This window comes from Gymnodraco acuticeps, unplaced genomic scaffold, assembly GCF_902827175.1.
Source record: "Gymnodraco acuticeps unplaced genomic scaffold, fGymAcu1.1, whole genome shotgun sequence".
NCBI lineage: Eukaryota > Metazoa > Chordata > Actinopteri > Perciformes > Bathydraconidae > Gymnodraco > Gymnodraco acuticeps.
This window is the reverse complement of record NW_022992193.1, coordinates 568,496-593,418: the sequence shown is the minus strand read 5'-3', so window position 1 is coordinate 593,418 and position 24,923 is coordinate 568,496. Positions and strand designations below refer to the sequence as shown.

Sequence of the window (24,923 nt, the reverse complement as noted above, 5' to 3'; positions counted from 1 at the left end):
TTAATTGATGTACTGACTAAAATGAAAAAAGTCAAATCTTAAAATCTACGTACAAAGCGTGTGGTGCAGGGATTTTGTATCGTAGATGATCTCCTTTTATTCTCTGGATTTAAGGAGTAATCAATGGCTATATCATCAGCATAGACACATCTCATGCTATGTGATTTAATAACCCCGGGTACACTGAACACTTCCTGTTTGTGAGAAGCATGGATCTCAGTATCTGCGTGTGTGTTCTCAGGTGGGCTGGATCCTCTCTTGTCTCGATGAACTGGCGATAAATCCTCAGCCTCCTGTTGCTGTGTTACCACTGGGGACAGGAAATGACCTCGCCAGGACCCTCAACTGGGGAGGGGTGAGAACAAACTGACAAACACCTGCTCATTGGCACCTTAAAGATACAGAACACATGTGTTTCTTAAGCTTTTAATAATAAAAAAAGCCCATCCCTTGTTCATATACACATATGTGTGTATGTTTAATATAAGTGTGCATGTGTTCCAGGGCTACACAGACGAGCCTCTGTCTAAGATTCTGTCCCATGTGGAGGATGGGACTGTTGTCCAGCTGGACCGGTGGAATCTACAGGTTGAACCAAACCACAGTGCAGGGGCTGAACCTGACGAACAGCAGACTGATAAGGTCAGCACACGCACACACACACACACACACACACACACACACACACACACACACACACACACACACACACACACACACACACACACACACACACACACACACACACACACACACACACACACACACACACACACACACACACACACACACACACACACACACACACGCATTGCAGGATGTAAGGTATTTGTAAATCATCTTAACTCCTAAGGTGAAAAACTGTAGTATGAAGTATTGAGAAGTTATTTTGGGAGAGTTCAATTATCAGAGGAGACTCTGGCATGAAGACAAAGAGGTAGGAGCAATATTTCTGACGGTGAGTTAATGAAGCGCCACAGATTAGATCGGCAGGTATTATGTTTTTAGTCAAAATCATCAGGGATCCCATCCTTTGAAATAACACTCTTTTACCCCTTTAATGGCAGAAATGAAAGGCTGATGACTTGATGAGTGATCACACAGTGTTTCACAGTCTGATAATGTGTTCATTTGATTTTAATTGGAAGTCCCCACCTGACAGAAAATTATGAAAGCTAACAGTTACAAGCTTTAAGCGCTGAAGAAGGGTTTACAATGTATTCAGAGATGTGAATTACACAAGGCCTTTCTATTCTATTCTTTCTTTTATTCATTATTTATCAAACAATCACACCTTTTTTAAAAGATTGCGTCGTACCAAGCATCAGGGTCAAACTCATCTTCCTTTTGTCGGAGTCTAAGTTCTAAGTTATTTCCTGGATTTGTGATGTTTATTCTTGGACTTTATTCAAAAATGAAACTCCATTATTCTTATGAAAAGTTACAACCAGGCGTAAAATGTCAAATAATCGTGTGTGTGTTTGTTCTCAGCTCCCTCTAGATGTTTTCAACAATTACTTCAGTCTTGGATTTGATGCCCATGTGACTCTGGAGTTTCACGAGTCAAGAGGTACATTCATATTAACAAATATTATAAAATGGCTGTTCACTTTAATATTGGTGTGATGATAAGATTATGGGAACAATAGCTAAATATGTATTCTTCTGATTACTGTGTGTGTAATGTTTCAGAGGCCAACCCAGAGAAGTTCAACAGTCGTTTCAGAAACAAGATGTTCTATGCTGGGGTGAGTCTGAACGTTTCTCTTTCATACTGTTCGGATAAGAGGATCATACGCGACTTTGTTTGATATTGTAAAAATATCCTGTGGCTCACAAATATTACATCAAGTAGCTGAACAAAATGATGTTTTTTTGAAGTCATGTGACCTTGCTGTAGTTCCTTTCAAATCAAAAATCAGAAATCCTTTAAATGTATACAACAGGGAACATTCAGTACAATATTAAATAAAAGGGCAAGCCCACGTAAATAACAATACAACTAATAAGTAGAAACAAATAAGTAAATGGTAAAAAGTAGCAGTATTTAAAATGAGAACAAATGAAAGGGTGCAGACTGTAGATGGAACAGATACAGCCAGACATTCACACAGTAATAAATCCATTACACCAGACCGCTCATCCCTCTGACACATTTCAAATATTTCCCGCTTGCTTTATTGTTCAGCTCTTATTTTCTCATGCCTGGATCACTGTCAGGAGATAAGCTGGCTGCTCAGAGAAATCTAACAGTGCATCAAGTCTACATCTCAATGTCCTTCTTTCACTACTTGAGAGTTGTTCTCCTCAGTCTTCTCTCTTCAGTTGCTGCTTTTTCTCTTTTGGAAAAGTAGTTTCCTCTCCTGACAAGGTTTGGCTAAAACATTGGCTGACTTTACAGCAATAAAAGAAGTCAATTAATGTGTATGCAGCAGAGAATCTGATTGATCCACTGTTTAGCGTGTGATCTCTCTTCTTTACACCGCAGTGCTCTTCCAGCCTGTTTAATAAAAGATTGGATGTTTCCATTTAGTAATAGGCCAAGGATTTCATGCTCACGGGTCATTCAACAAGTTTTAAAAGTCTTAACCTGTCGACGGAACACAGTGGTAAAGTTTTTGTAAAACGAGAAGGAGGAAAAAATTAAAAGAGTAAATGAATGTACAAAGTAAGAACAGTTGGTCTTATTATGGAATATCTGGGAAGGTCACTCTCTTTGCATAGGCAACAAATGGCCCCCACACATTGTGAGCTTCCTGGAAGAGCGCTGTAAATTAAAACATGTCTTTTATCCACAGAGCATGGGAAGGTGGTGTTGATGATTTCCATCTTGTATTAGACGTCTTTCCAGGAATGTTGCAAAGGCTATCAGCTCTGCTTTAAGCCTAGGCAAAGGAGGGATCTAAAATACTACAGTAATGGCGCTAGGCTCTATAAGTGACCTCAGACAGAGTATTAAAAAAAAAAGTGCAGTTATGAAGAGATGACAAAAGATGTCGCTCACACCAGCTGTGTCTCTGAAATGTCCCGGGGCCGTCATCACCTCAGGTCACACCATTTTGTCCCCTCTGATGTGTGATGGTCGGCCCCCGGCTCCTTTATGTGTTAACATGTGGTTAGTGATTGATCGTGTGTGTGTGTGTGTGTGTGTGTGTGTGTGTGTGTGTGTGTGTGTGTGTGTGTGTGTGTGTGTGTGTGTGTGTGTGTGTGTGTGTGTGTGTGTGTGGTGTGTGTGTGTGTGTGTGTGTGTGTGTGTGTGTGTGTGTGTGTGTGTGTGTGTGGTGTGTGTGTGTGTGTTGTGTGTGTGTGTGTGTGTGTGTGTGTGTGTGTGTGTGTGTGTGTGTGTGTGTGTGTGTGTGTGTGTGTGTGTGTGTGTGTGTGTGTGTGTGTGTGTGTGTGTGTGTGTGTGTGTGTGTGTGTGTGTGTGTAGTGTGTGTGTGTGTGTGTGTGTGTGTGTGTGTGTGTGTGTGTGTGTGTGTGTGTGTGTGTGTGTGTGTGTGTGTGTGTGTGTGTGTGTCGTGATTGGTGTGTTGTGTGTGTGTGTGTGTGTGTGGTGTGTGTGTGTGTGTGTGTGTGTGTGTGTGTGTGTGTGCTGCTGTGTGTGTGTGTGTGTCTCATGCAGACAGCGTTCTCAGATTTTCTGATGGGAAGCTCCAAAGACCTGTCAAAGCACATCAGAGTGGTGGTGAGTAGCTGTCAATCAAACTGTCAGTCATTTGTATACAAACACGTCTTATGGAGGCAGAGGGGGGGGGGGGGGGAGGGAGGAGCGTTGGGTTGCTGCATCAGTAAAAGAAGAACATTTATTGTTGTGGCTGTTGTTTGTAACTGTCACTGTAACCCCCTCCCCCCCCCCCCCCCCCTCTTTCTCCAGTGTGACGGGACAGATTTGACCTCAAAGGTTCAGGACTGAAGCTGCAGTGTCTGGTGTTCCTCAACATCCCCAGGTGAGACCACTACCACTAATACTGTCCCTGATACTGTGGATATACTATTGTCTATCTGCAACAGATAGAAGACAGATGTTCTGGAGTAAAGAACATTTTCACATAAATGTAGGCAAAGTAAGGGATGAGGGCCATTCCCTCTCAGTGTTTAAGATATTATCCTGTCCTTGGGTATCTGAGACCCATCTGATGCCAATATTTACGCACATTTTGATCCACAAAATGTGACATTTGACGCGTTGAAAAAACAGCGGTCGCTACTAGATGTGACACAACTCTCTTCAGGAGCTAGTGATGCTTGACTGGTTCAAATATCAAGTGCATAACCTATATTTTGTATGTTACAAATGATTGATCAACTTCTAAAAGTGACATGACTGATCTTCTATAGACAAGAGGTATCACTCTGATGCAGTTATTGCAGCTGATACAGTTTTCTTCCCTCAGAGATCTTTGGCTGACTTCAGCTGCAGAAAGCACTGTAACCAGGCAACACACACGTCTGTTATGGCCTGTCTCCATGTTACTGAGCTAACATTAATTGGTGACAGACAGCTGTTGTTTGTCACATTAATCAGTGAATACGACAGTGTAAAGATGAGAAGCTGCTACATTAATATTTATGTAGCTCATAATAAAACACACATAGTGTAAGGACTGTCAGAATCAGAAGCAGCTGGCCCAGCATGTGCACACTTACAAGGAATCTCACCGTGCTCTTTCATTTCTGCAATGCTTGGATAAGGACTGGGACAGAGAACAAGAGTGTTTAATGTCATATTTCCCTATCATCCTGTTTTCTCAGCATTGAGCTACTGAACATTTTGTGCAGTCCACTTATGGATGCCATGAAGGCAGGTCAGGAGGTTGGAAGTGGTGTGGAAGTTGTTTGCAGGGTCACAGCTTAAATAGATCTCTGTATTAATAGAAACTGATGTTATATGAACATGTGATGAAGCCTAGAGGGAGCAGATACACGTATGTTATGTATATGTGTCTACTTACTGCACATCTTGTAGGGTTCTATATATACGGAAGAGGATAAAGGCCAGATGAGAAAAACGTTTGGGATGTGTCCAAAAGTAAAGAAAACAAATCTGGCTTTAATCTCACAGAGACAGTCTTGTGGCTGCTTGTTTTGCCGTGAATTGAATTAAGTCGGGAGAGGTTAGGTTTGGTTCGTTTTTGTGACTCGTCCCCAATGAGCAGTCTGAACTAAAGATCTTGTTCCATCCAATTTAGTAATGCAAATATACAAACATTTACAGCAGGACCATACGGTATCAAAGGGAATCGGAACCCAATCACCTCTTTGTCTATCACACAAACCTGGCACACAACTGGTGAACTTAATACCGTACGCTACACCCATGTGACAATTGCAGGAAGTCACGAAACACAAATACAAATTAAATTAGAAATAATCAACAATGGCTAAACCTGCATTTGGCTCCTACCGATAGATTACATCCTGACAGTGTTACTGCTGCTCCTGATAACATCTGTGTGTGTATGTCAGGCAATTACACTGCAGATAATATTAGTTCAGGCAGATTACCAGACTCAGGCTTGGCATCACAGTTGGCAGACTGTTTCATGGTGATTGGCTCTTTCACAGACAGAAACATCATTATCCAATCATATTGCTGCAGGTTCACAGCATCCCTGACTCTTATCTCTTTAACTCTGATGCACACGCTGTTTGCTACTAACCTGACCCTGGCTCTATTCCCAACTACTTTTTTAAATGGTTAATAACCACTGTGATATGATGGGATGTGTGTGTGTTGTGTTGTGCAGATACTGTGCAGGCACCACACCATGGGGTAACCCCGGAGACCATCACGACTTCGAGCCTCAGCGCCATGATGACGGATACATCGAGGTCATCGGGTTTACTATGACCTCACTGGTATGTAGCGCATCATATCCGTTTCGCCATGGTAACCGGTGTGTCTTACTAAAATAAACGTTATCCTAACATGGGTGTCAGTTGAGATGGTTAGTAAAATGACTAATTGTGATTATATGCTCTGCTCTGAATCGTATCGTTCCAACAATACACTCATATGTCACCTTTTCTATTAGTTACAACTTGGTAAAGAGGTACAAAATATATTGTATTATGTAGGTGTTAGAATATATATTTTTTAAAAGAGTGTCTGCAGATTGTGTAACAAACGTCACAAGTTAAAGGCCTCAATGTGCAAAGGGAAAACACAGCGTGTAATACATACATGGCTGGAGTAATGACCAAGTGTGTGTGTGTGTGTTTGTGTGTGTACAGGCTACTCTCCAGGTCGGAGGTCATGGTGAGAGGTTGAACCAGTGCAGAGAAGTCACCCTGACAACTACCAAACCACTGCCAGTACAGGTACACACTGTACCCACATCCTGTACACACATACTGTTCACCCACGTACTGTTCACCCACGTACTGTTCACCCACGTACTGTTCACCCACATCCTGTACACACATACTGTTCACCCACGTACTGTTCACCCACGTACTGTTCACCCACGTACTGTTCACCCACGTACTGTTCACCCACGTACTGTTCACCCACGTACTGTTCACCCACATACTGTTCACCCACATACTGTTCACCCACGTACTGTACATACGTACTGTTCACCCACGTACTGTTCACCCACGTACTGTTCACCCACGTACTGTTCACCCACGTACTGTTCACCCACATACTGTTCACCCACGTACTGTTCACCCACGTACTGTTCACCCACACACTGTTCACCCACGTACTGTACATACGTACTGTTCACCCACGTACTGTTCACCCACGTACTGTTCACCCACGTACTGTTCACCCACGTACTGTTCACCCACGTACTGTTCACCCACGTACTGTTCACCCACACACTGTTCACCCACGTACTGTACATACGTACTGTTCACCCACGTACTGTTCACCCACGTACTGTTCACCCACGTACTGTTCACCCACGTACTGTTCACCCCACATACTGTTCACCCACGTACTGTTCACCCACGTACTGTTCACCCACACACTGTTCACCCACGTACTGTACATACGTACTGTTCACCCACGTACTGTTCACCCACGTACTGTTCACCCACGTACTGTTCACCCACATACTGTTCACCCACATCCTGTTCACCCACATACTGTTCACCCACGTACTGTTCACCCACGTACTGTTCACCCACGTACTGTTCACCCACGTACTGTTCACCCACGTACTGTTCACCCACATACTGTTCACCCACATCCTGTTCACCCACATACTGTTCACCCACGTACTGTACACCCACGTACTGTTCACCCACGTACTGTTCACCCACGTACTGTTCACCCACATCCTGTACACACACATCCTGTACACACACACTGTGTTCTTGTGTTACAGGTGGACGGTGAGCCGTGTAGACTGGCTCCCTCTGTCATCACCATCAGCCTGAGAAACCAGGCCAACATGATCCAGAAGACCAAACGCAGGACCTCACTGCCACACCTCAATGAGTGAGACACACACACACACGTTTTTTCCAACCGTGTGGCTGCATTGAATAGGATATTAAAGTGTGAATTGAACCTGTAATATGGATGTGCTAAAGTGTTGTGGTTCTGTTTGTGTGTGTGTCAGTCAGCAGCCGGTGCCTGAGAGGCTGAGGATCAGAGTGAGCAGGATCAGCATGACTGACTACGAGGCTCTGCACTACGACAAGGACAAACTACGGCAAGCATGTAAGGGGCAAAAACACACCAACACTTCCATACTGTATGTCCACAGCAGTGCAACGCTTTTAGTAACCAATGTGACACCACCATGACTTCATCTGTAATAAAGGTACATATGGAAGTGGAAGTCTGATCAAAAGTAAAAAAATCAAGTTCTGACTTTATTCAAAAAATTCTGTCTTTTTTCAAAAAAATTCTCTCAAATGGCCGAATCCTTCTTTTTTTTATCATACATTTTTTATTGCAACATCTTCAATTTACAACACTGTACAGAAGACAATTCAGGTTGCACAACCCTTTTCTGAAGGTACATACAATTCTAAAATAAAGATAGATAGATTAAAAATATTTGATAGGTTTTTACCTCACAACACATGACACACACAGCAGCGAATAAGCTGTGTTCTAAAAAGTCCTTCAGTTAGATTGTGTGGGAGGGATGACCTTTAGATGGTGTACATTTCAGAACACGAACATGTATTCAGGCTGAAACAAAAAGCACAAGAAACAAAAAACAAACCAAAAAACAAAAGGATTTAATACCGGACAATATTTGTTGTGATGTTTTGCTATGTAAATGATATTTAAACATTGAAAGATTGTTATATGAGTGTTATTGAGGCGGTGTTGAACAGTGAGGTCATCAGTGGATGGACACTCTTTATTAGCACACCACCCAATGGCTGCCATTTAAAATGCCAATTGCTCCTTTCTGAGGATGAATTGATTACATCAGATCAGCTGATTGTCCGTATGTGCTCAAGTCTTCTGTGGAGGAGGTGAAGAGGGTGGAGAGCAGCAGGTGAGGATGCTGACTGACAGCAGCATGTGGAAGCTGGACAACAGCTGGAGGATTAGCAGGTGGAGCAGTGAGGGGGGGGTGGGGGGAGTTGAGGGTCAACACTGACACTTACAGACGTCTCTCCATCCTCCTCTTCTCACTGCTGTGTGCCTGTGTTCACGTTTTTATGTAATGCACACACACACACACACACACACACACACACACACACACACACACACACACACACACACACACACACACACACACACACACACACACACACACACACACACACACACACACACACACACACACACAGTAAGTAGCGCAGATTTGTCAGGAATAGAGAACAGGACAGCATCTCCTCTCTCCACATCGCTCTGTCATTAGGACCAATTACACTCAGCTGGTGGTCACACACACGCACACACATACACTCACACACGCTCACACACGTCCTCAGTTAGTTCATGTTATTTCACAGTTTTACCACAGGGGGGCGCTGTTAGCTTTTACAATATCGAAACGCTTAATTATACTGTACACTTTTTTATGTTGCTTTACATTTTCTCCTATGTTTTTTTTTGTAATTTATATTTCCATTATAGTATCTGGCGCTCTAGCCCAATCCAAACATTTCCAAAATTGTTGGAAATAGGTATTTCATACTGATTCAAATAAATAATTCTTAATGATTTCTTCAGTTGAATCAAATATTTCTTCTGGTTTTGAGATGTTTTTCATCATTTCCATATTTGTAATACCTCAGCCTTTGTTCTCTAGATCTGAAGTTTGAGTTGTTTCTCATTATGCAAATCAATCACAGCTCTCCACTTGTGGATGTGTCACTGTTGGGGAGATGGTAAAAATATGCCTCGTACCCTGAGGCGCAGTGTTATATCATCTCAGTGTCATCCTCTCTCCGTGTTCTGACACGGACCAAGAGGAGAGACGCTTTATAATAACGCCACAGGTATGATGTGAGCCGACCCTCTACAGATAACACCAGATATCCAACAGGATAGCAGCAGCTGATTAACGGAAGCAGAGCCACTGGTTTTAAATGTTCCGCAGTGTGTTGTCTACTTAAAACAACTTGCTTGTATGTGAGCTCTACAAACACAGTGCATGTACCACCAATCAACTGCTTATTGTGCGCCACTCGAAAGGCCAGTCTATGAAATGAATGCAGAATTTGCATTTAAAGGCAGTGTTTAAGTGCTGCAGATAGAGGTAACCATCTTTCATATTTGGATTCAAGCACCACAATTTCCATATGGGGGCCATTTATTCAAAAAGGCCGTAAGCCACTTGAATTTTCCCATTTGCGACCATTTTCTAAGAGGGCCGTTAACCACTTGATCAATTTGTGTGATTTTGCTATTGAATTATATGTTTTGGACTACGGGGAAGTCAACTGTACTATTTAGACATTTCTTTAGATTTATTTTTGTGTCATTTCAAACACAAAAAGGTTCAAATGTGGGGTTTATTAGAAAGCATTTGGGACACTAAACCACACTAATACTAGTCTACTATGTTAGCAACATTAGCTAGCTGAACACCATGATGTCCACAGTACTACCTCTGCCGCTACACTTCCACACCTCTGACACCTCAACGCATGTTGGTTATCCAGTAAAAAAAGCTTCTGAGTAAATCCTGTCAACTGAATTTGGTTTTCCACGTGGTCAAAAGATCATTCATAGGGCAGGGGAAAGAGATTTTATAACAATAACTGATATTTCCAAGCCATCATTGGTGGCTACCTTCAAAATCGCCACCTTCAAAACCTCAAAGAAGTTGCGATGTGCCGATTTGAGTTCTTGTGTTCCCTTTTGAAAGATTTCCCTGGTATATTCAGTTATCTGCAGCACTGTTTTGGGTGGTGATTGTTTCTAGATGCACTTGAATGAACAATTTGTAGACTCTCTCCAATGAATATGCCTGTGCTGACTGTTGCTCGCTCACTGTGCAGTGTTCTACACTCAGATGTTTAGTATCAATGAGAGGTGTGTGTGTGGGTTCAGGAGCTCCAGCACAAAGAGCTGTGTGATATTCATCCAGCAGGGTGGTGTAGGTGCCTCCTCAGGGAGCTGAAGCTTCCCTTTCAAGGGAATGTGTCAATATAACATATCCAGGAGCAGACATCATTTAATAAAATAAAAGGCATTATCTCCAAAGTTAAAACTGAATTTACTTCCTTTCGTGAGTAAGAGCAGTTGTCTATTGATGGGGTGTTCAATCCGAGCACATTTCAAAGTTCTAACTATGACAATTTCACACAACTAGGATAAAATATTGAAGTGATAACATATTGAAAACACTTGCAAGTTACATAGGGCTTAACTAGTAATTCTAGTTATAGTTAAAACACTGATTGTAGCCAGTTTTAACAACAGCTGATAAGTTGTAGGTGGTTTTCAATGTTGGTGCACAGTCCATACAACCCTATATATACTGTATATTAGATTCATGTGTAGCTCCAGGTCCACATCCCTCGGGCCAAAATGAGCAGAATTAAAAGTGGCAAGACTTCCAGGGTCCTGGGAGGCCGCAGCTCAGCTCCACTGTATAAGTAGATATCAAAGTGCTGTAGGATAATTGTCTTGTTCCTCTGTATCTGCAGCCATTCCTCTGGGACTCATCGTGGTGTCTGGTGACAGCGACTTAGAGACCTGCAGAGAACACATCCAGCGTTTACAGGAGGTAAGAAAAAGGGCATAGTTCTGTGTCACTGAATGGAAGGTTTTTTAAAGCCAATTAAAGTGTGTGCTTAATTGAGTGTCAAGGAATGTCTCATTTATATATTTGGTTTAAGTCAAGTGTTTAACATAAGAAAGGTACAGAAGCTTTCAGACGCAGTTTCAGTCAGAAAGTGTCTGTTGTATTATGAAACCCATACATATGGCCGGTACTATGGGAACCATTTGGCTCACTCTGATTGGAAGAGAAAGTACATTTTATCGTGCTGCTTCACAGTGTGAGTTGTCAAACCTGCAGACTCCTCTCTCCTCTCCCCTCTCCTCTGCCTCCCCCCCTCCAGGACTTCTGCTCTGTTCACCCCTCCCTCACATACTGGGGGCCGCAGGTTGGTAGTTTGTGACTGGAGTACTTGGCGTGGTTTATGTTTGGCACATGGGAAACTAACAGCTACAAACACTTTCAAATTAAATGAAAAAAATCATTCAATTCCTTATGTTACATTAGCACTTACTGAAACACACAAGAAGAGGTTACATGTAGGGCCCGAGCACGAGAGCGCTAGGACCCAACGGCGTCCAAGCACAACAATAACTTTGCCTCTTTGTACCACATTTATTATTTACACTACAACTACCTTACCCATGGTCGTTCCTTAAGGAAAGAATGTAGTTACCTGTAATTTACTTGAATATTTTCACATTTTTTACTCCACTACATTTTGTTAGCAACTATTGTGCTTTTCACTCAACTACATTTATTTGACATCTTTAGTTACTATGCAGATTTATTTGCAGTTACTTTATATTTAAATCGACACACATTATTACACATTATTCTAGGTTGAGCTACCCAAAGTAATTCAAATATACCAAGTGCAACATTGAAATTATGAACAATAAATATCTGGTGCTTAAAATGGCCATTTTGCATAATAAAGAACAAATTACAATTTTGAATGTAGGACTTTTACTAGCTGAATATCTCCACCTCTGGAGGTAACAGACTGAATGCTGGGTAAATCCTGCGGTGTGAATCCAGAGGTAGATTTTGGTGGAAAGGTTACATCTGACACCGGGTTACATCTGACAATGTTCCACCTGCTCGAATGCCTCCAGGACACACACACACACACACACACACACACACACACACACACACACACACACACACACACACACACACACACACACACACACACACACACACACACACACACACACACACACACACACACACACACACACACACACACACACACACACACACACACACACACACACACACACACACACACACAATACAATTCTGAACAAACAAACTCCCACACACATCAACAGAGCTCATTCTGTACTCTAGGGATACAAAGTAAGGCATGTGGCCAGTCATACATTACACAACACCATACGCAAACACACATACAGATGTAATAAATAAACAAGCTCAGGAAAAATCAACATCGAAAGTAGAAAGCATAACCTCTAAGTCATCATTAGAACAAATCGAGAGAGAGAGATGAAAATATAAACTTCCCCAAAGTTGACAAAGTCTCATAAATCCCAGAAATGCACTCAGTGAAGATACAGCAGAGTAAATGATTTAATGTGACTTCAAAGTTCTTTTGACAAGTCACACTATGTATTATGTGAGAGAACACTTTCCTGATATCATTAGTGTCCACTGCTACTGTGGAAGAAAGAGTGGTTTTGCCCTTTGTCTTGTGTGTCAGATGCTCTATCACATGCAGCTCTATCCATTATGGTTCTTTCATGTTCTGACATCCTAATGGAACACCTCCCTAATGGAGCCATGTGTTTGATAGGCATAAAGACCATTACAGATGAATTAAGCAGACTGCATGTCTGGTAGGGGAGTAAAATGATCCGTTTCTACTGACATATTGTGTGTTCTCAACGTGTACTTTTACACATACTGTGATGCACAAAGACTGTTAGGTCTGTCAGGATCAAACTGCCGTCCTCAGGCCCTCTTCATGTCTGACTGTTGTGGTCATGATTTTGATATGAAGCTTTAAAGCTCGGCTCTCCTGTTTCAGGGACCTTCTTCCCAAGTTAGTTCCAGAAGGACCTTGTCAGCCCGATTCCAAAGCTGCCTTACCTGCAGATACACCCAGGGGACCATTCCATTCGTGCCGTATGCTAACTTGCATATGTTGGGCAATTTGCACAATTTGCAAAAGTTATGTTAGTTAGCATTTATTACCATTATAGCCTATGTGGACGATAGTTCTAAAACATTTTCAGGATAAAAAATGGCAGTTTTAACCAGAAAGTGGATATTTTTTGTGATAGGGCTGCACGATATTGGAAAAAAACTGACATTACGATTCCCCCCCCCCCCCCCCTGCGATATATATTGCGATATGAAAACATACTGGAATTGAAGAAAATACCGGGTTTTTTTCCGCAAACCATCCTTTCTTGAACTTTAATGCTATACAATTGGTATTTTTTAAACTATATTTAACCGGATGAAGGACGTCTGGATCTTAAAGGTGGGCTAGGTACGTTTGAGAAACCGGCTCGAGATACACTTTTTGTTATATTCCATGGAATGCTCTTAACATCCCGATAGCAATGAATATCTGAAGTGCTTTGACAAAAAATCCATAAAAAAATATCATCTGTGTAAGCCGTGGCTCTGTAAAAAGCACGACCAATCATCTGAGCCGGCCCGGCTAAAGTAACTGGATGGACTACCTGCCTGTCAGCCTTCCATGTGTGCACAAACTTATCTCGTGCCCTCATTGGTCATGTGCGCGTTCGTGTGTGTTGGAGGAGGGGCTCTGTAAGGAAGTGGCAGATTTGTTCCGGTTGTGTATTTTCAAAATCTAGCGCACTCGAGCTGGTTTCTCCAAAATGACCTACCCCACTTTTAAGAGCAACAAGCTGAGCTAGCTTGGTTAGCAGCGCCAAACTGCCCTGGAGAAACACATGACACTACTTTATTCAGTGTTTTTACCTTTAATCACGGGGTCCGTTTGCTTTGGAGATTTGATTGTGGTTTGCTGTGCATGCAGAGCCTGCATGTCACTCACTCAAGTACCCCTGACATGAGAGCCGCGCAACTTTTCCTTTTGTAGCAAGCAGCAAAAATAATTGTAACATGACGTGTTTGAGTTAATTTGCCTACTTAATATCGCAAGTCCTACAAAAAAATAAATAATCCACGTGATGTAAATATTGCGCATGCGCATATCGCGAATATTGTCACGACACGATATATCGTGCAGCTCTACCCTGTGAGCTGATTTTTGATGATCGGTTAACTTCAACTCAGTTAAAAGTTGTAGGATATCCGTCCACAAGCATTCTATAGAAATGCAGTATGCACATTTTAATTTACAGCCCAATACATTCTGAGTTGAAAATGGAATATTGCAGATAACAAAGGGACGTATACTAACCTAAATAATACTTCAGGAGCCGTAGAAATTGTGTGCAATATCCAGACATTTATTTTCCTGTCAGGTGGAACATAAGGGTGCAGCCAAACACTCTGCCCAGGCTTTCAGTCGGGAATATCTTTAACTGAAAGCCCTTAAGAAAGAAGCAAGAGTAGTGTTTTTATACCCCTATAGGCATTAATGATGAGGGGGGGGGCACAGAATACAGGATCAGTCAGATGATGCATTAGTTTACACTCCCCTTCCCTTTTTATCAGCTTCTGTGGTCATTTGCAAATATTTTTGATGGATAAGAGGCAGGTTTAAACGAACAATGAACACCCACTCTGATTTAGAGGCCTTTTCACACCTGTTAGGGACACACCTTGACCCCTGATAGACACACACACACACACACACACACACACACACACACACACACACACACACACACACACACACACACACACAGATTTGTTTCCATAGAGATTAGTTTCCGCTGTGTTTCTCAGCATGTTACAGCATGATGCATGGACTATTGTTTTTGTTTTCAGATGTGTGTTTATGACCTTTGTTACCTGTTCTTGTGTGCCTCTCGTATCTATATATAATTTTTGTGAGTCTATTGTGATGAAAAGTTTGACTTGTTATTGACATGTTTACTTAGATGCGGGTATAAGGTACTTTCTCTGACCTCCTCAGAAGAAACACAAACAGTGAGGTGACAAACAGCTCCAATGTTTGGAGTATATTTGGTGTGTATTCATGGTACCTCCTTTGTTCAACAAACACTTACCACAAAAGAAGAAAGGATCAGACAGAAAAGCTCATTAAAAGTGTTGTAAATGAAACTCAAAGAGCCTTGCTTTTCAAATGGGATTTTAACTACACAATACAGTCGCTTTAAACCCTTGTACTACTACGCTTTCTTTTGCACTTTTGTTACAAGTAAAATAATGTCTAGAATGCCAATAGCTATTTGAATTGAGATGTTATATTTTGCTGGGCATCCTACAGCACAGACAGACCCCTGCAGTCTGTTCCATTTATCTGGTTTATAGGAGTATAATTCAATCGCATTAACCAAGCAAAGTTACCTTACTTGCAAATAATGCTTTCTCGTTGTTATAGCAGTACAGATCCTTTTTGATATCACAATAACACTGAGGATGTGTTTACATCCTTTAATAAATCACAAAGCACAGTAAAACAAATAATAGCTGTGTCCTCTCTCCACCATCATCACTTATCCTGTACTTCAATCAAAACTGTCATATGGGGTTTGAAACAACTCATAGATGACATTTGGTCTCATGACCTTAGTTTCAATTGGACAACATTTACAAAAAACTATTTTGAGTTAGTAAGCATGAAGATCAAGACCGTCCAACCGTAAGCTCTGCTGCGAGCAATGGCTTTATGATGTTATTATTGTGGCAACAACATACATCTGCTCATCCATTTTTCTCCATTCATTAAAGCTGGGATAGAAGGCTTCCCACCACATTGACAACAGGCAGACATCTGGGGAGACTAATACAGTCACTGTTTTAAGACTGACATCAAACAGCAGAGTGCTACATCACTATAATTAAAATGAAATACAATAACATGCAGGGGACACTATCATATCACCAGGATTTGTTTGACAGTCTCATCTGGAAGGTACGGGGGTCTCTAGTTAGAGGTGTACCTCAGACATTTGTCCTGATGTCTCATGGTCACCGTAGAGAGGGTGAGACATCTCTGCCATTTTAACCACACCGGCAGTCTTACAAGATGTCATTACATTGGTATTACATTTGTACGCATGTAGTGTCGCTTTAAATCATATTCACCTCGGTGCGTGATTTAAAAAATAAAACGACAAATACCCAGCAGTAAATAAATGTCTTTGTTAATTGATTGACATCTGACACAGCTAATGGTGACAGCCCTCTCTTTCTAAACATCCATTGGATTAAAGCCAAGTTTTAGAAGAGCGACTGTCAATCAAATGCGATACATTAGCTAAATATGTGGGACTCTTAGTCACTCTAGTCCTTGAGCTGCTGTAGATCGGCAGGGGAGTGTTTGTGAATAGGTGAATGGATGCAGGTAGTTAGGGAATAGTCCATTCAGAACCAGGTTCATCTAGCAGGGCTTTGTCCACTGAGGCTGTCCTAACTCCTGAACCTGAAACAGTGTTTGTGCCCCCCCCCATGCTTCATACACAGGATGTGAAGTAGCTCTTGAACTTATTTAGGTGGCTGAGAGGAATCTGATGTAGATATCACGTACCCGCATCCTTCATCCCACAACAAGCTTTCATCTTCCACTCTGGGAGCAAGCAGAGCAACACTGACTCTATAAGTGATATTTTTTAACAACGCTATCTTGTTTTTATATAGGTTAGATCACTAACGCTGAGGAGACAGCTCATGAGTTGTTGTCAGACTTTGTGTTGCCTAGCAACCCCGATGATGTAACACCCGTTGCAACGGTTGATCTCCGCTGATGCTGTCTGTTGCACTTTGTTACTGTGTAGGAGAGAAAAAAACGTTAGTTGGAGTTATCGCAGAATATATTTAGTTAATGTGTGTGTCTGTTGTTAATGTTGACCAAACAAATGTCCCAACTAGACTTTGTGTTCGTTTCTCCCCCCCTAACTTCGGTGTTCCTGGACATATTTGACCGGTCTGTTTGACCTACTCTAATATTAACACAAAAACCATTAATTATCACCAAATTGTATTTTATTGAACACCCTTTTAGCTGTTACAATGTCTCAGACTACTTATTATCGAGTGTTGATGATTTGGGTGTATCTGATGGATGAACATAATCTAGGGTTAGCCATTCATTTCATATGGAGGTCATTTTTGACTTCCTAGGTGTTGCAAGGTTGACTATACCACTGTGGAAATGCCTACTGTGGAGGATATCATAAGGCCTTGAAGCAATCAAATATAAACACAATATCTATGATTGATGAAAGTGGTAACTCAGTCAGATTTGAGAAGAACAGAGGTGCTTCCTGAACTGCTCTTCCAGGCGCCTGTTTGTTACAACACACACACACTCCAGGAGCTGAATGAATCAAAAACCAAATCTGACCCAAACAGAGAGAGAACTTTGCAGCTTGATGTGTGAAAAGACAAACAGGAGTGAGCGGGAGGAGACAGGAGAAGAAAGAAGGTGAGGAGAGGACTCATTCAGTCCGACGCGTTCAGCTTTTGATGCCGTTTTGTAGGTTTTGCTGTAGAAGCCTGCAGGCGTTTGACTGTAAGAGAGTGCTGCTGAAGGATTAGATAAGTACACACACACACTCAGAGGAGAGGAGGAGTGTTTACTCCAGCCAGCTTCTGTCAAAGTCTGCAGCAAAGCTTTGCAGTTTAGGAAAACAACTTTACTTTCTTTGGCGTGTTTTCCTCCCGTCACATCGAGTGGAAGGTGACTTTACATTTCAGTGCTCAACTGAGAATGTTTGGTATGGCCTGGGAGCTGCCAACACAGAGTGATTAGCTGTAAATGTGATTAGTTTCTAAAAGTTGAACATTGTATCCCAGTCATTGTAGGAAAAGAGTCCGTGTTAAATCAAGGTGAAATGTATTGATTGAATTTGATCTGTGATACAGACCAATAGATTCATCGATATTATGATCAGCTTTGTATGCGGACGAGTGAAACATATTCAGAAATGATGGTTTGAAGGAATAATACCGCTTTCCATCTGCAAGTTAACTTCATACATAAGTCTGCATCTTAAACAGTTGGACACTATCAAGGTGACACAATCAGAAATACAAAAATCTGGCAAAACAATCTCCAGACACACACACAGTATCTCAAGGTGAAACAATAGCAGTGTGTCCCAGCTGGTAAAGAGAACACAGGAACGCGCTCAATACAAGTTTTGGGCTCAGAGAAATGCTCCGTTAAGGGTACGGCAGGCACAGAGAACAGTTAAAGTAAGAATGTATTTTAATTTGGGAACATCAGTGGAGTGAGAAAGCTCTCCCAGCAACATTTAGAGATTGATCAGCGGACAGACAGTGATCTGAGGGGCAGACAGTGTTTTAGAGCAGCAGGAGTCCACACATAGAAGCTGAGTAAAAAAAGAAGACGGTTTAAACTGGGCCTGCAGCTAACAGGGAGCGAGTGTGGGGGGGGGGGCAGGAAGCTCAGTTATGTGCGGTCTGTTTTTTGATCTTGTTAAAAATCCTGCTGCAGCTTTCTGAGCTAATTGGAGACTGGATGTTAGCCGTCTGCGTGATACCTCCATACAAAAAGTTTCAGTAATGAGGCGCGTGGATGGGAAGGTACGGAGAAATTTCCTCAGGTCACAAACACAACTCTACTGGCTTCTCAAACATTGGTTTATCCAACTTCAGTCCCGAACCAAACAGAAATCAATGTTTTGCACATATTTGGAAATAAGTTGGTAATGATGGAGATGTGGATAAACAACTAAAAAGAACACCCTCTTTCCTTCTCTCCCTTGATCCTCCTTATCAACTGTCATTAAGTTTGCTAAGCAGGTGTGTGTTCGCGAGTATTAACAACCTCTGAAATGTCCAAATCGACCAATCAGAATCGAGTATTCATAACACTTCTGGTCTGATCATGGGTCACACTGTAACTGGGTTATGTGTATCTTTCTTCAGCAGCTCATTAGCATTTAAAGCTACAGACACAGAATCAGCACTTTTGGAACAGGGCTGAAACAGAGGGGTTTATGGGATGCTACAATGATCTGGTTGGTGTTTCAGCCAATCAGAGACATGTTCTGTATATATCTGAGACCGATAATATACTGTTGAAAAAAAGTATAATAGGGGACCTTTGAAGTTATAAGGAAATCCAGTACAAAAAAAGGCGAATAACACAAATCATATCTCAAAATGGATCTAATTTGTTGTTCTCTCCCACCTTAGGAGCTACTCTGTTGGGTTTTCTGTTTAATAGATGGATCACTATGGATGATGTTTCCTGCTTTGTAGTCTAACTGATGTGTCTGTCTGTCCTTCAGGAGGAGGCCGCCAAGCCAAAGAGTGTATCTTCGCAGAGACTATCTCCAAAGTGGTGTTTCCTTGACTGTAAGTGTTAGATTTTTGATTTGAATTAAAAAAAATGTTTTTGATTACAAGGCATACATTAAAAATGAATCTCTTAAATACATAAAATAACTACATAAGAGAAGAAGAAGGGAACACAACTTAGATCATAAGGTATAGCTAACACAGAATGGGTACCACATTAATAATCATATGTACATTAATTGTCATCTTATTCAATTCTTCCATTGTGAGATAATTAATGATCTTTTAACCGATTCCCTGTAAATTGTTCAATAATTGCTATTCTCATTATGAGAAATAAGCAGGAATCTGGTTATTATTTACTATTTGCTCGATCAACTGTTGCACTACCTGAAAAAGAAAAGGCTTTATCAGAGGGGTGTGGCGAGGGCATCTTCTTTTTAGGGAAGTGTAAAGAATATAAACAGGTTATTGAAATGCGTGCAAACACAACAGATGAACAGATTTCTGAGTTGGTCTTTTCTTAAAATAACATAAAGCATGGTTCTGTCAGATTCTGTTTATTGGTGAATGTCATGAATATTAATCTCATTCGGCAGCAGCGGCTTGCCAAAAATATCACAGAAAAAAAACATTCATATTACACAATGTCACACACACACACACACACACACACACACACACACACACACACACACACACACACACACACACACACACACACACACACACACACACACACACACACACACACACACACACACACACCTCAGCTTGTGTAGGGTCCTGGTGGAATTCAGCCGAAAACAAACAAAAATACGACTTGCTTGTTGAAAGAGAGAGTGTGTGAAGAGGACAGAGGGAATGTGTGTGTGTGAGAAGCAGCTAATCATTGTATAGCACGATGCAGAGGGACATCTCACTCAATAATAACCTCTTATAGTGACATCGATAAACCTGCAGGATGTAACTGTCCAACCCAACTTCAACTTGATTTTCTGAGCAGGTTTTTAGCTTGTTAACTTAGTATCTTACAATGAAAAACTGAAACGCTGTCTTTAATTAAATGTATTATGTCAAGAGATTTCATTACTATCAAAAAAGGTGCGATACACCAGCTGAATTTTGCAAGTTTTCCATCACCACTCATAATATTTGATTGTTTAACGCTGTCTTTCTGTTTGTCTTCTAAGCTACAACAGCAGATCGCTTCTACAGGATAGACAGAGCACAGGTAGGTCTCTCACATCACTGGTTGTTATTTCTCTAAATCTAAATAAATGCATTTGCCTCTTTACTTATTGAAAACTGAATCTTAAAGTGTGAATATGAGGGGCAAAAAGACCCTTCTGGCTGTGGTGGATTGACATTGAAGCAGATGGAGCAGATGTCCACTGGTCCATGAGCCTCACCATCATTTGGTTTCTTTCCAGCGGCTTAACTCGTCACCTTGTTTGGGTGGTGAAGGCATAATTGGTCCATTTCTCTAAGAAGTGGCTCCTTCACCACAGGTACACAGCTTCTCCTGCAGCGTGTGATGCTGTGTCTGCTTAATATATTTAGCTCTTTCTTATTTCAAAGTCAGAGTTTCACTTTTTCAGCCAGGGTGAGATATATATTCCACTGCCGTTCGACATCTCCACACAGCTCCCTGTTTTTTATGTGGCTGTGGGAACATTGTTCAGAGAGCAGGTGCTCCACTTTGAAGCCTCTCAAAGATCATCAAAAAATGTGATCAGTGAAAGAAGGTAGGCAGGTGCGGAGAAAAGCCTCCTCACCGCCACAGGATCCATGTGTAACTAAGTGGAGAGACGTTGAATCCTCTCAAAGAGTGATGGCAGCTTCCTCTCCTCTCTGGGTTATAGATCAACTCATCTCTATAGATATCTCTCAGCTCACTATGAAGCCAACAGTTATATAAAAGCCACACTAACTCACCAATCAAAAGTCAAGTTGTAGTTAGTAGGGAATTTCGACCATAGCTTTTGAATAAAAGCAGCCAGCTAGCATTAGCTCACCTAGAGTAATAGTCCGTTTTCAGTCCCATTGTTAACAAAAGTTTTAAAAAAAAAGGAGTTCTGACTCTTTTTTTATCAGATTTCTGTTATTATGTGCTACTGATCACACCTGTGTGACCTCCCTGTCCTGTGCTCCGTTAGGAACATCTGAACTACGTATCAGAAATCTCCCAAGAAGAGATCTTCATCCTGGACCCTGAACTGGTAGTCATGACAACGGTGGGCACCTCACCCTCAGCCATGCCGGACCTGGTTACCCCCGCCTCCGGCCTGGTGAACAGCAGGTTGGTCATCAGAGCCGCTGGTTAAACCCTGACCTCACTTACAGAGCTGTGGTGTCAGTTTAAAAACACACTGACACACTGAAAATCCAGTCTCTCTGTCACACATCTCCCACTAATTCCCTCCAGGACAGTTCTAAACAGTCTTAACATACCTTTTATCTCAAACTCAAAACTTTACCTTAAAAGTAAAACATGTTTTTTAGGGAAATATCCATTACATAAAGAAACAGTCAAGAAAAACATTGCCGTCCATTTACTGCGGAATCATTTAGAAACATATGGGAACATGGGGACTGATTATAAGTTAAGAGTTAGACGGACGGACGGACGGACGGACGGACGGACAGACAGATTTAACCTAATATTTAATTTAACCTTTATTTAACCAGATAAAAAGCATTGAGACAAAATCTAATTGACAATGCTGACCTGGCCAAGAAGGCAGCAACGTTACACATTTTTACACATAACACAGACATATAAAATACAGAGAACACCACTAAGTAAACAAAAGACGAAAAGCATTCACTACATTGTGCACATTTTGGACAGTAAGAAAGGTTTGATTTGATTTGATTTGAAAGGTACTACTTATTACTGCAAGAGCAGCTGGTGGTAAGGACCTCAGACAACTTCAATTTAAAACAGGCTATAGGGACAAGAGCCGTCAGTTTAAGGCTTGATTGAAGGTCATTCCAAGACCAAGGACCATAATGAAAAAGACTCCTTTTTCCAGCCTCAGTCCGCACAGCAAGAACCTGGAACCGTATTCAGGCACTGGATCTGAGGTTGTAAGAGTCACAAACTGGAGCAAATCTGGCACATATGTACAGTGGAAGCTTACCTAAAATGGCTTTATACATTAATAAAAACCAATGCTATACAGTTTGCAATGATGAGTCCTATAGGGTGCATTTGATATATATCGCAGTGCAGCATGGTAGAGTGGGTCAAGTTTGGCCAAAACAATGGGACAGGCAAATCTATAGATTGTATCACCGTAGTCAAGCTGGGACAGGAATAAGCCAGAGACCAACCTTTTACGGGAAGAAGTTGAAAAATAATATTTAAAGGTGGGGTAGGTAATTTTGGAGAAACCAGCTCGAGTGCGCTAGAATTTGAAAATACACAGCCGGAAAAAATCTGCCACTTCCTTACAGAGCCCCTCCTCCAACACACACGAATGCTCACATGACCAATGAGGGCACGAGATAAGTTTGTGAACAGATGGAAAGCTGACAGGCAGGTAGGCCATCCAGTTATTTTAGCCGGGCCGGCTAAAATGATTGGTCGGCTTCCACAGATGACATTTTTTTATGGATTTTTTGTCAAAGCACTTAAGATATTCATTGCTATCGGGATGTTAAGAGCATTCCATGGAATATAACAAAAAGTGTATCTCGAGACGGTTTCTCAAACTTACCTACCCCACCTTTAAGTCTGTAAAGGAAGCCAAGAGTGAATTTCAGTTTCTTAGTTAGAACTTCAATGTGGTGTTTAAAGTTTAGATTTCTGTTCAACCAAAAGCCCAAATATTTGTATGTATCGACAAACTCAACGGAGACGCCATCAAGGGTGTCAACGGAGAGGCAAGAGGACGCTGACTTGGGAGCAAAGAGCATTGCTTTGGTTTTCTTACTGTTCAATAGCAGTTTTGAATCAATAAGTGCATGCTGTGGCGTGATAAAATCAGTTTTTAAATTTGAAATGGCCATATCCAGAGAAGGAGCACATGAATATACAATAGTGTCACCAGCATACATATGATAGGTAGAAAATTGCATCTGATTACAAATATTGTTTACATATAATAAAAAGAGCAAGGGCCCCAAAATAGAGCCCTGTAGAACTCCCTTCTCCAAGGTGACAGGGTCAGAGACAGTACTACCCAACCTGACACATTGAGTACGGTTATTTAGATAACTTTGAAACCAGCAAATGGCATTATGACCGAAACGAGACATCAACATAACATTAGACCAGTGTTTCTCAAACTTTTTCATACCAAGGACCACTTAACCAATAAAAAAACACTCGCGGACCACCTAACTCCACAAATATCGAATATCACATCGTTTTTCTAGAACAGATTACAAATTGCCTGAAAATGGTACAAACGAGTGCCAACATGTGCGTTGAAGGTGTTGCACTGGGCTATATCATGCAATTCAAAGTGAAACTTAAGCTCGCTCCATTGCGGAGATATTTCTGCAAAACTCAAATGTATTTATTTATTTCAAATGTGAAATTGTACCAATATACTCACGGACCACTAGGGGGTGCTCACGGACCACCAGTGGTCCGCGGACCACACTTTGCGAAGCACTGCATTAGACAGCATGTGGTGATCTACAGTGTCAAATGCTTTGGCTAAGTCAATAAACAATGCAACACAAACATATTTTTTTATCCAACGCAGCCTTAATATCGTCTAAGACTTTCAGACTGGCAGTCACAGTACTGTGCTTTGATCTGAATCCAGATTGCATAGGGTTAAGGATGTTGTGTGAATTTAAAAAAGTTTTAGCTGAGTAGAAACTAGGGACTCAAGAATCTTTGATAACACAGAAAGATTTGAGATAGGACGCTAGTTATTCAACTCAATGCAATGGGATCACCAGCTTTCAAGAGGGATAGATAGATAGATAGATAGATAGATGGATATATAGATGGATAGATATATAGATGGATAGATATATAGATGGATATATAGCGAGTTATCTGACAGCCAGAGGTGAGCTGTTGTAAAGTGTTATGGCAGTTTGCAGGAATTATTTCCTGTATCTGTCATTGTGACAGCGGAGCTGAGTTATATTCATTCACTACAAAATAAATCTCAGTGTATCTCAATCATGGCTGTTTGAAACATGCAGGCTAATGACCTGCCGGGGGGCCATTTAGTGTAACTGGGACCCCCGGGCAAAAAGCATTTCATGTCACTGATGAATCAGTGAAATGTGCCCTGCAGCAGCGGATCATGAATCTACTTTTTCATGGCCTAGTGCAGCATTATGTGATGAAGCATACTACACACATGT

At 41.5% G+C, this 24,923-nt stretch overlaps 1 protein-coding gene across 1 annotated transcript in view; it reads left to right on the top strand.

Moving 5' to 3' along the window:
• The window catches only part of LOC117539349 (diacylglycerol kinase zeta-like), a 71,415-nt gene that overhangs the window by 23,547 nt on the left and 22,945 nt on the right, over positions 1 to 24,923 (top strand). The window contains 15 exon segments of the mRNA XM_034205505.1: positions 242 to 355; positions 505 to 642; positions 1,492 to 1,570; positions 1,693 to 1,748; positions 3,623 to 3,685; positions 3,875 to 3,908; positions 3,911 to 3,947; positions 5,748 to 5,859; positions 6,235 to 6,321; positions 7,338 to 7,450; positions 7,575 to 7,675; positions 11,083 to 11,162; positions 19,574 to 19,640; positions 20,777 to 20,817; positions 21,743 to 21,885. Coding sequence (XP_034061396.1) covers positions 242 to 355; positions 505 to 642; positions 1,492 to 1,570; positions 1,693 to 1,748; positions 3,623 to 3,685; positions 3,875 to 3,908; positions 3,911 to 3,947; positions 5,748 to 5,859; positions 6,235 to 6,321; positions 7,338 to 7,450; positions 7,575 to 7,675; positions 11,083 to 11,162; positions 19,574 to 19,640; positions 20,777 to 20,817; positions 21,743 to 21,885 — 1,265 coding nt within the window.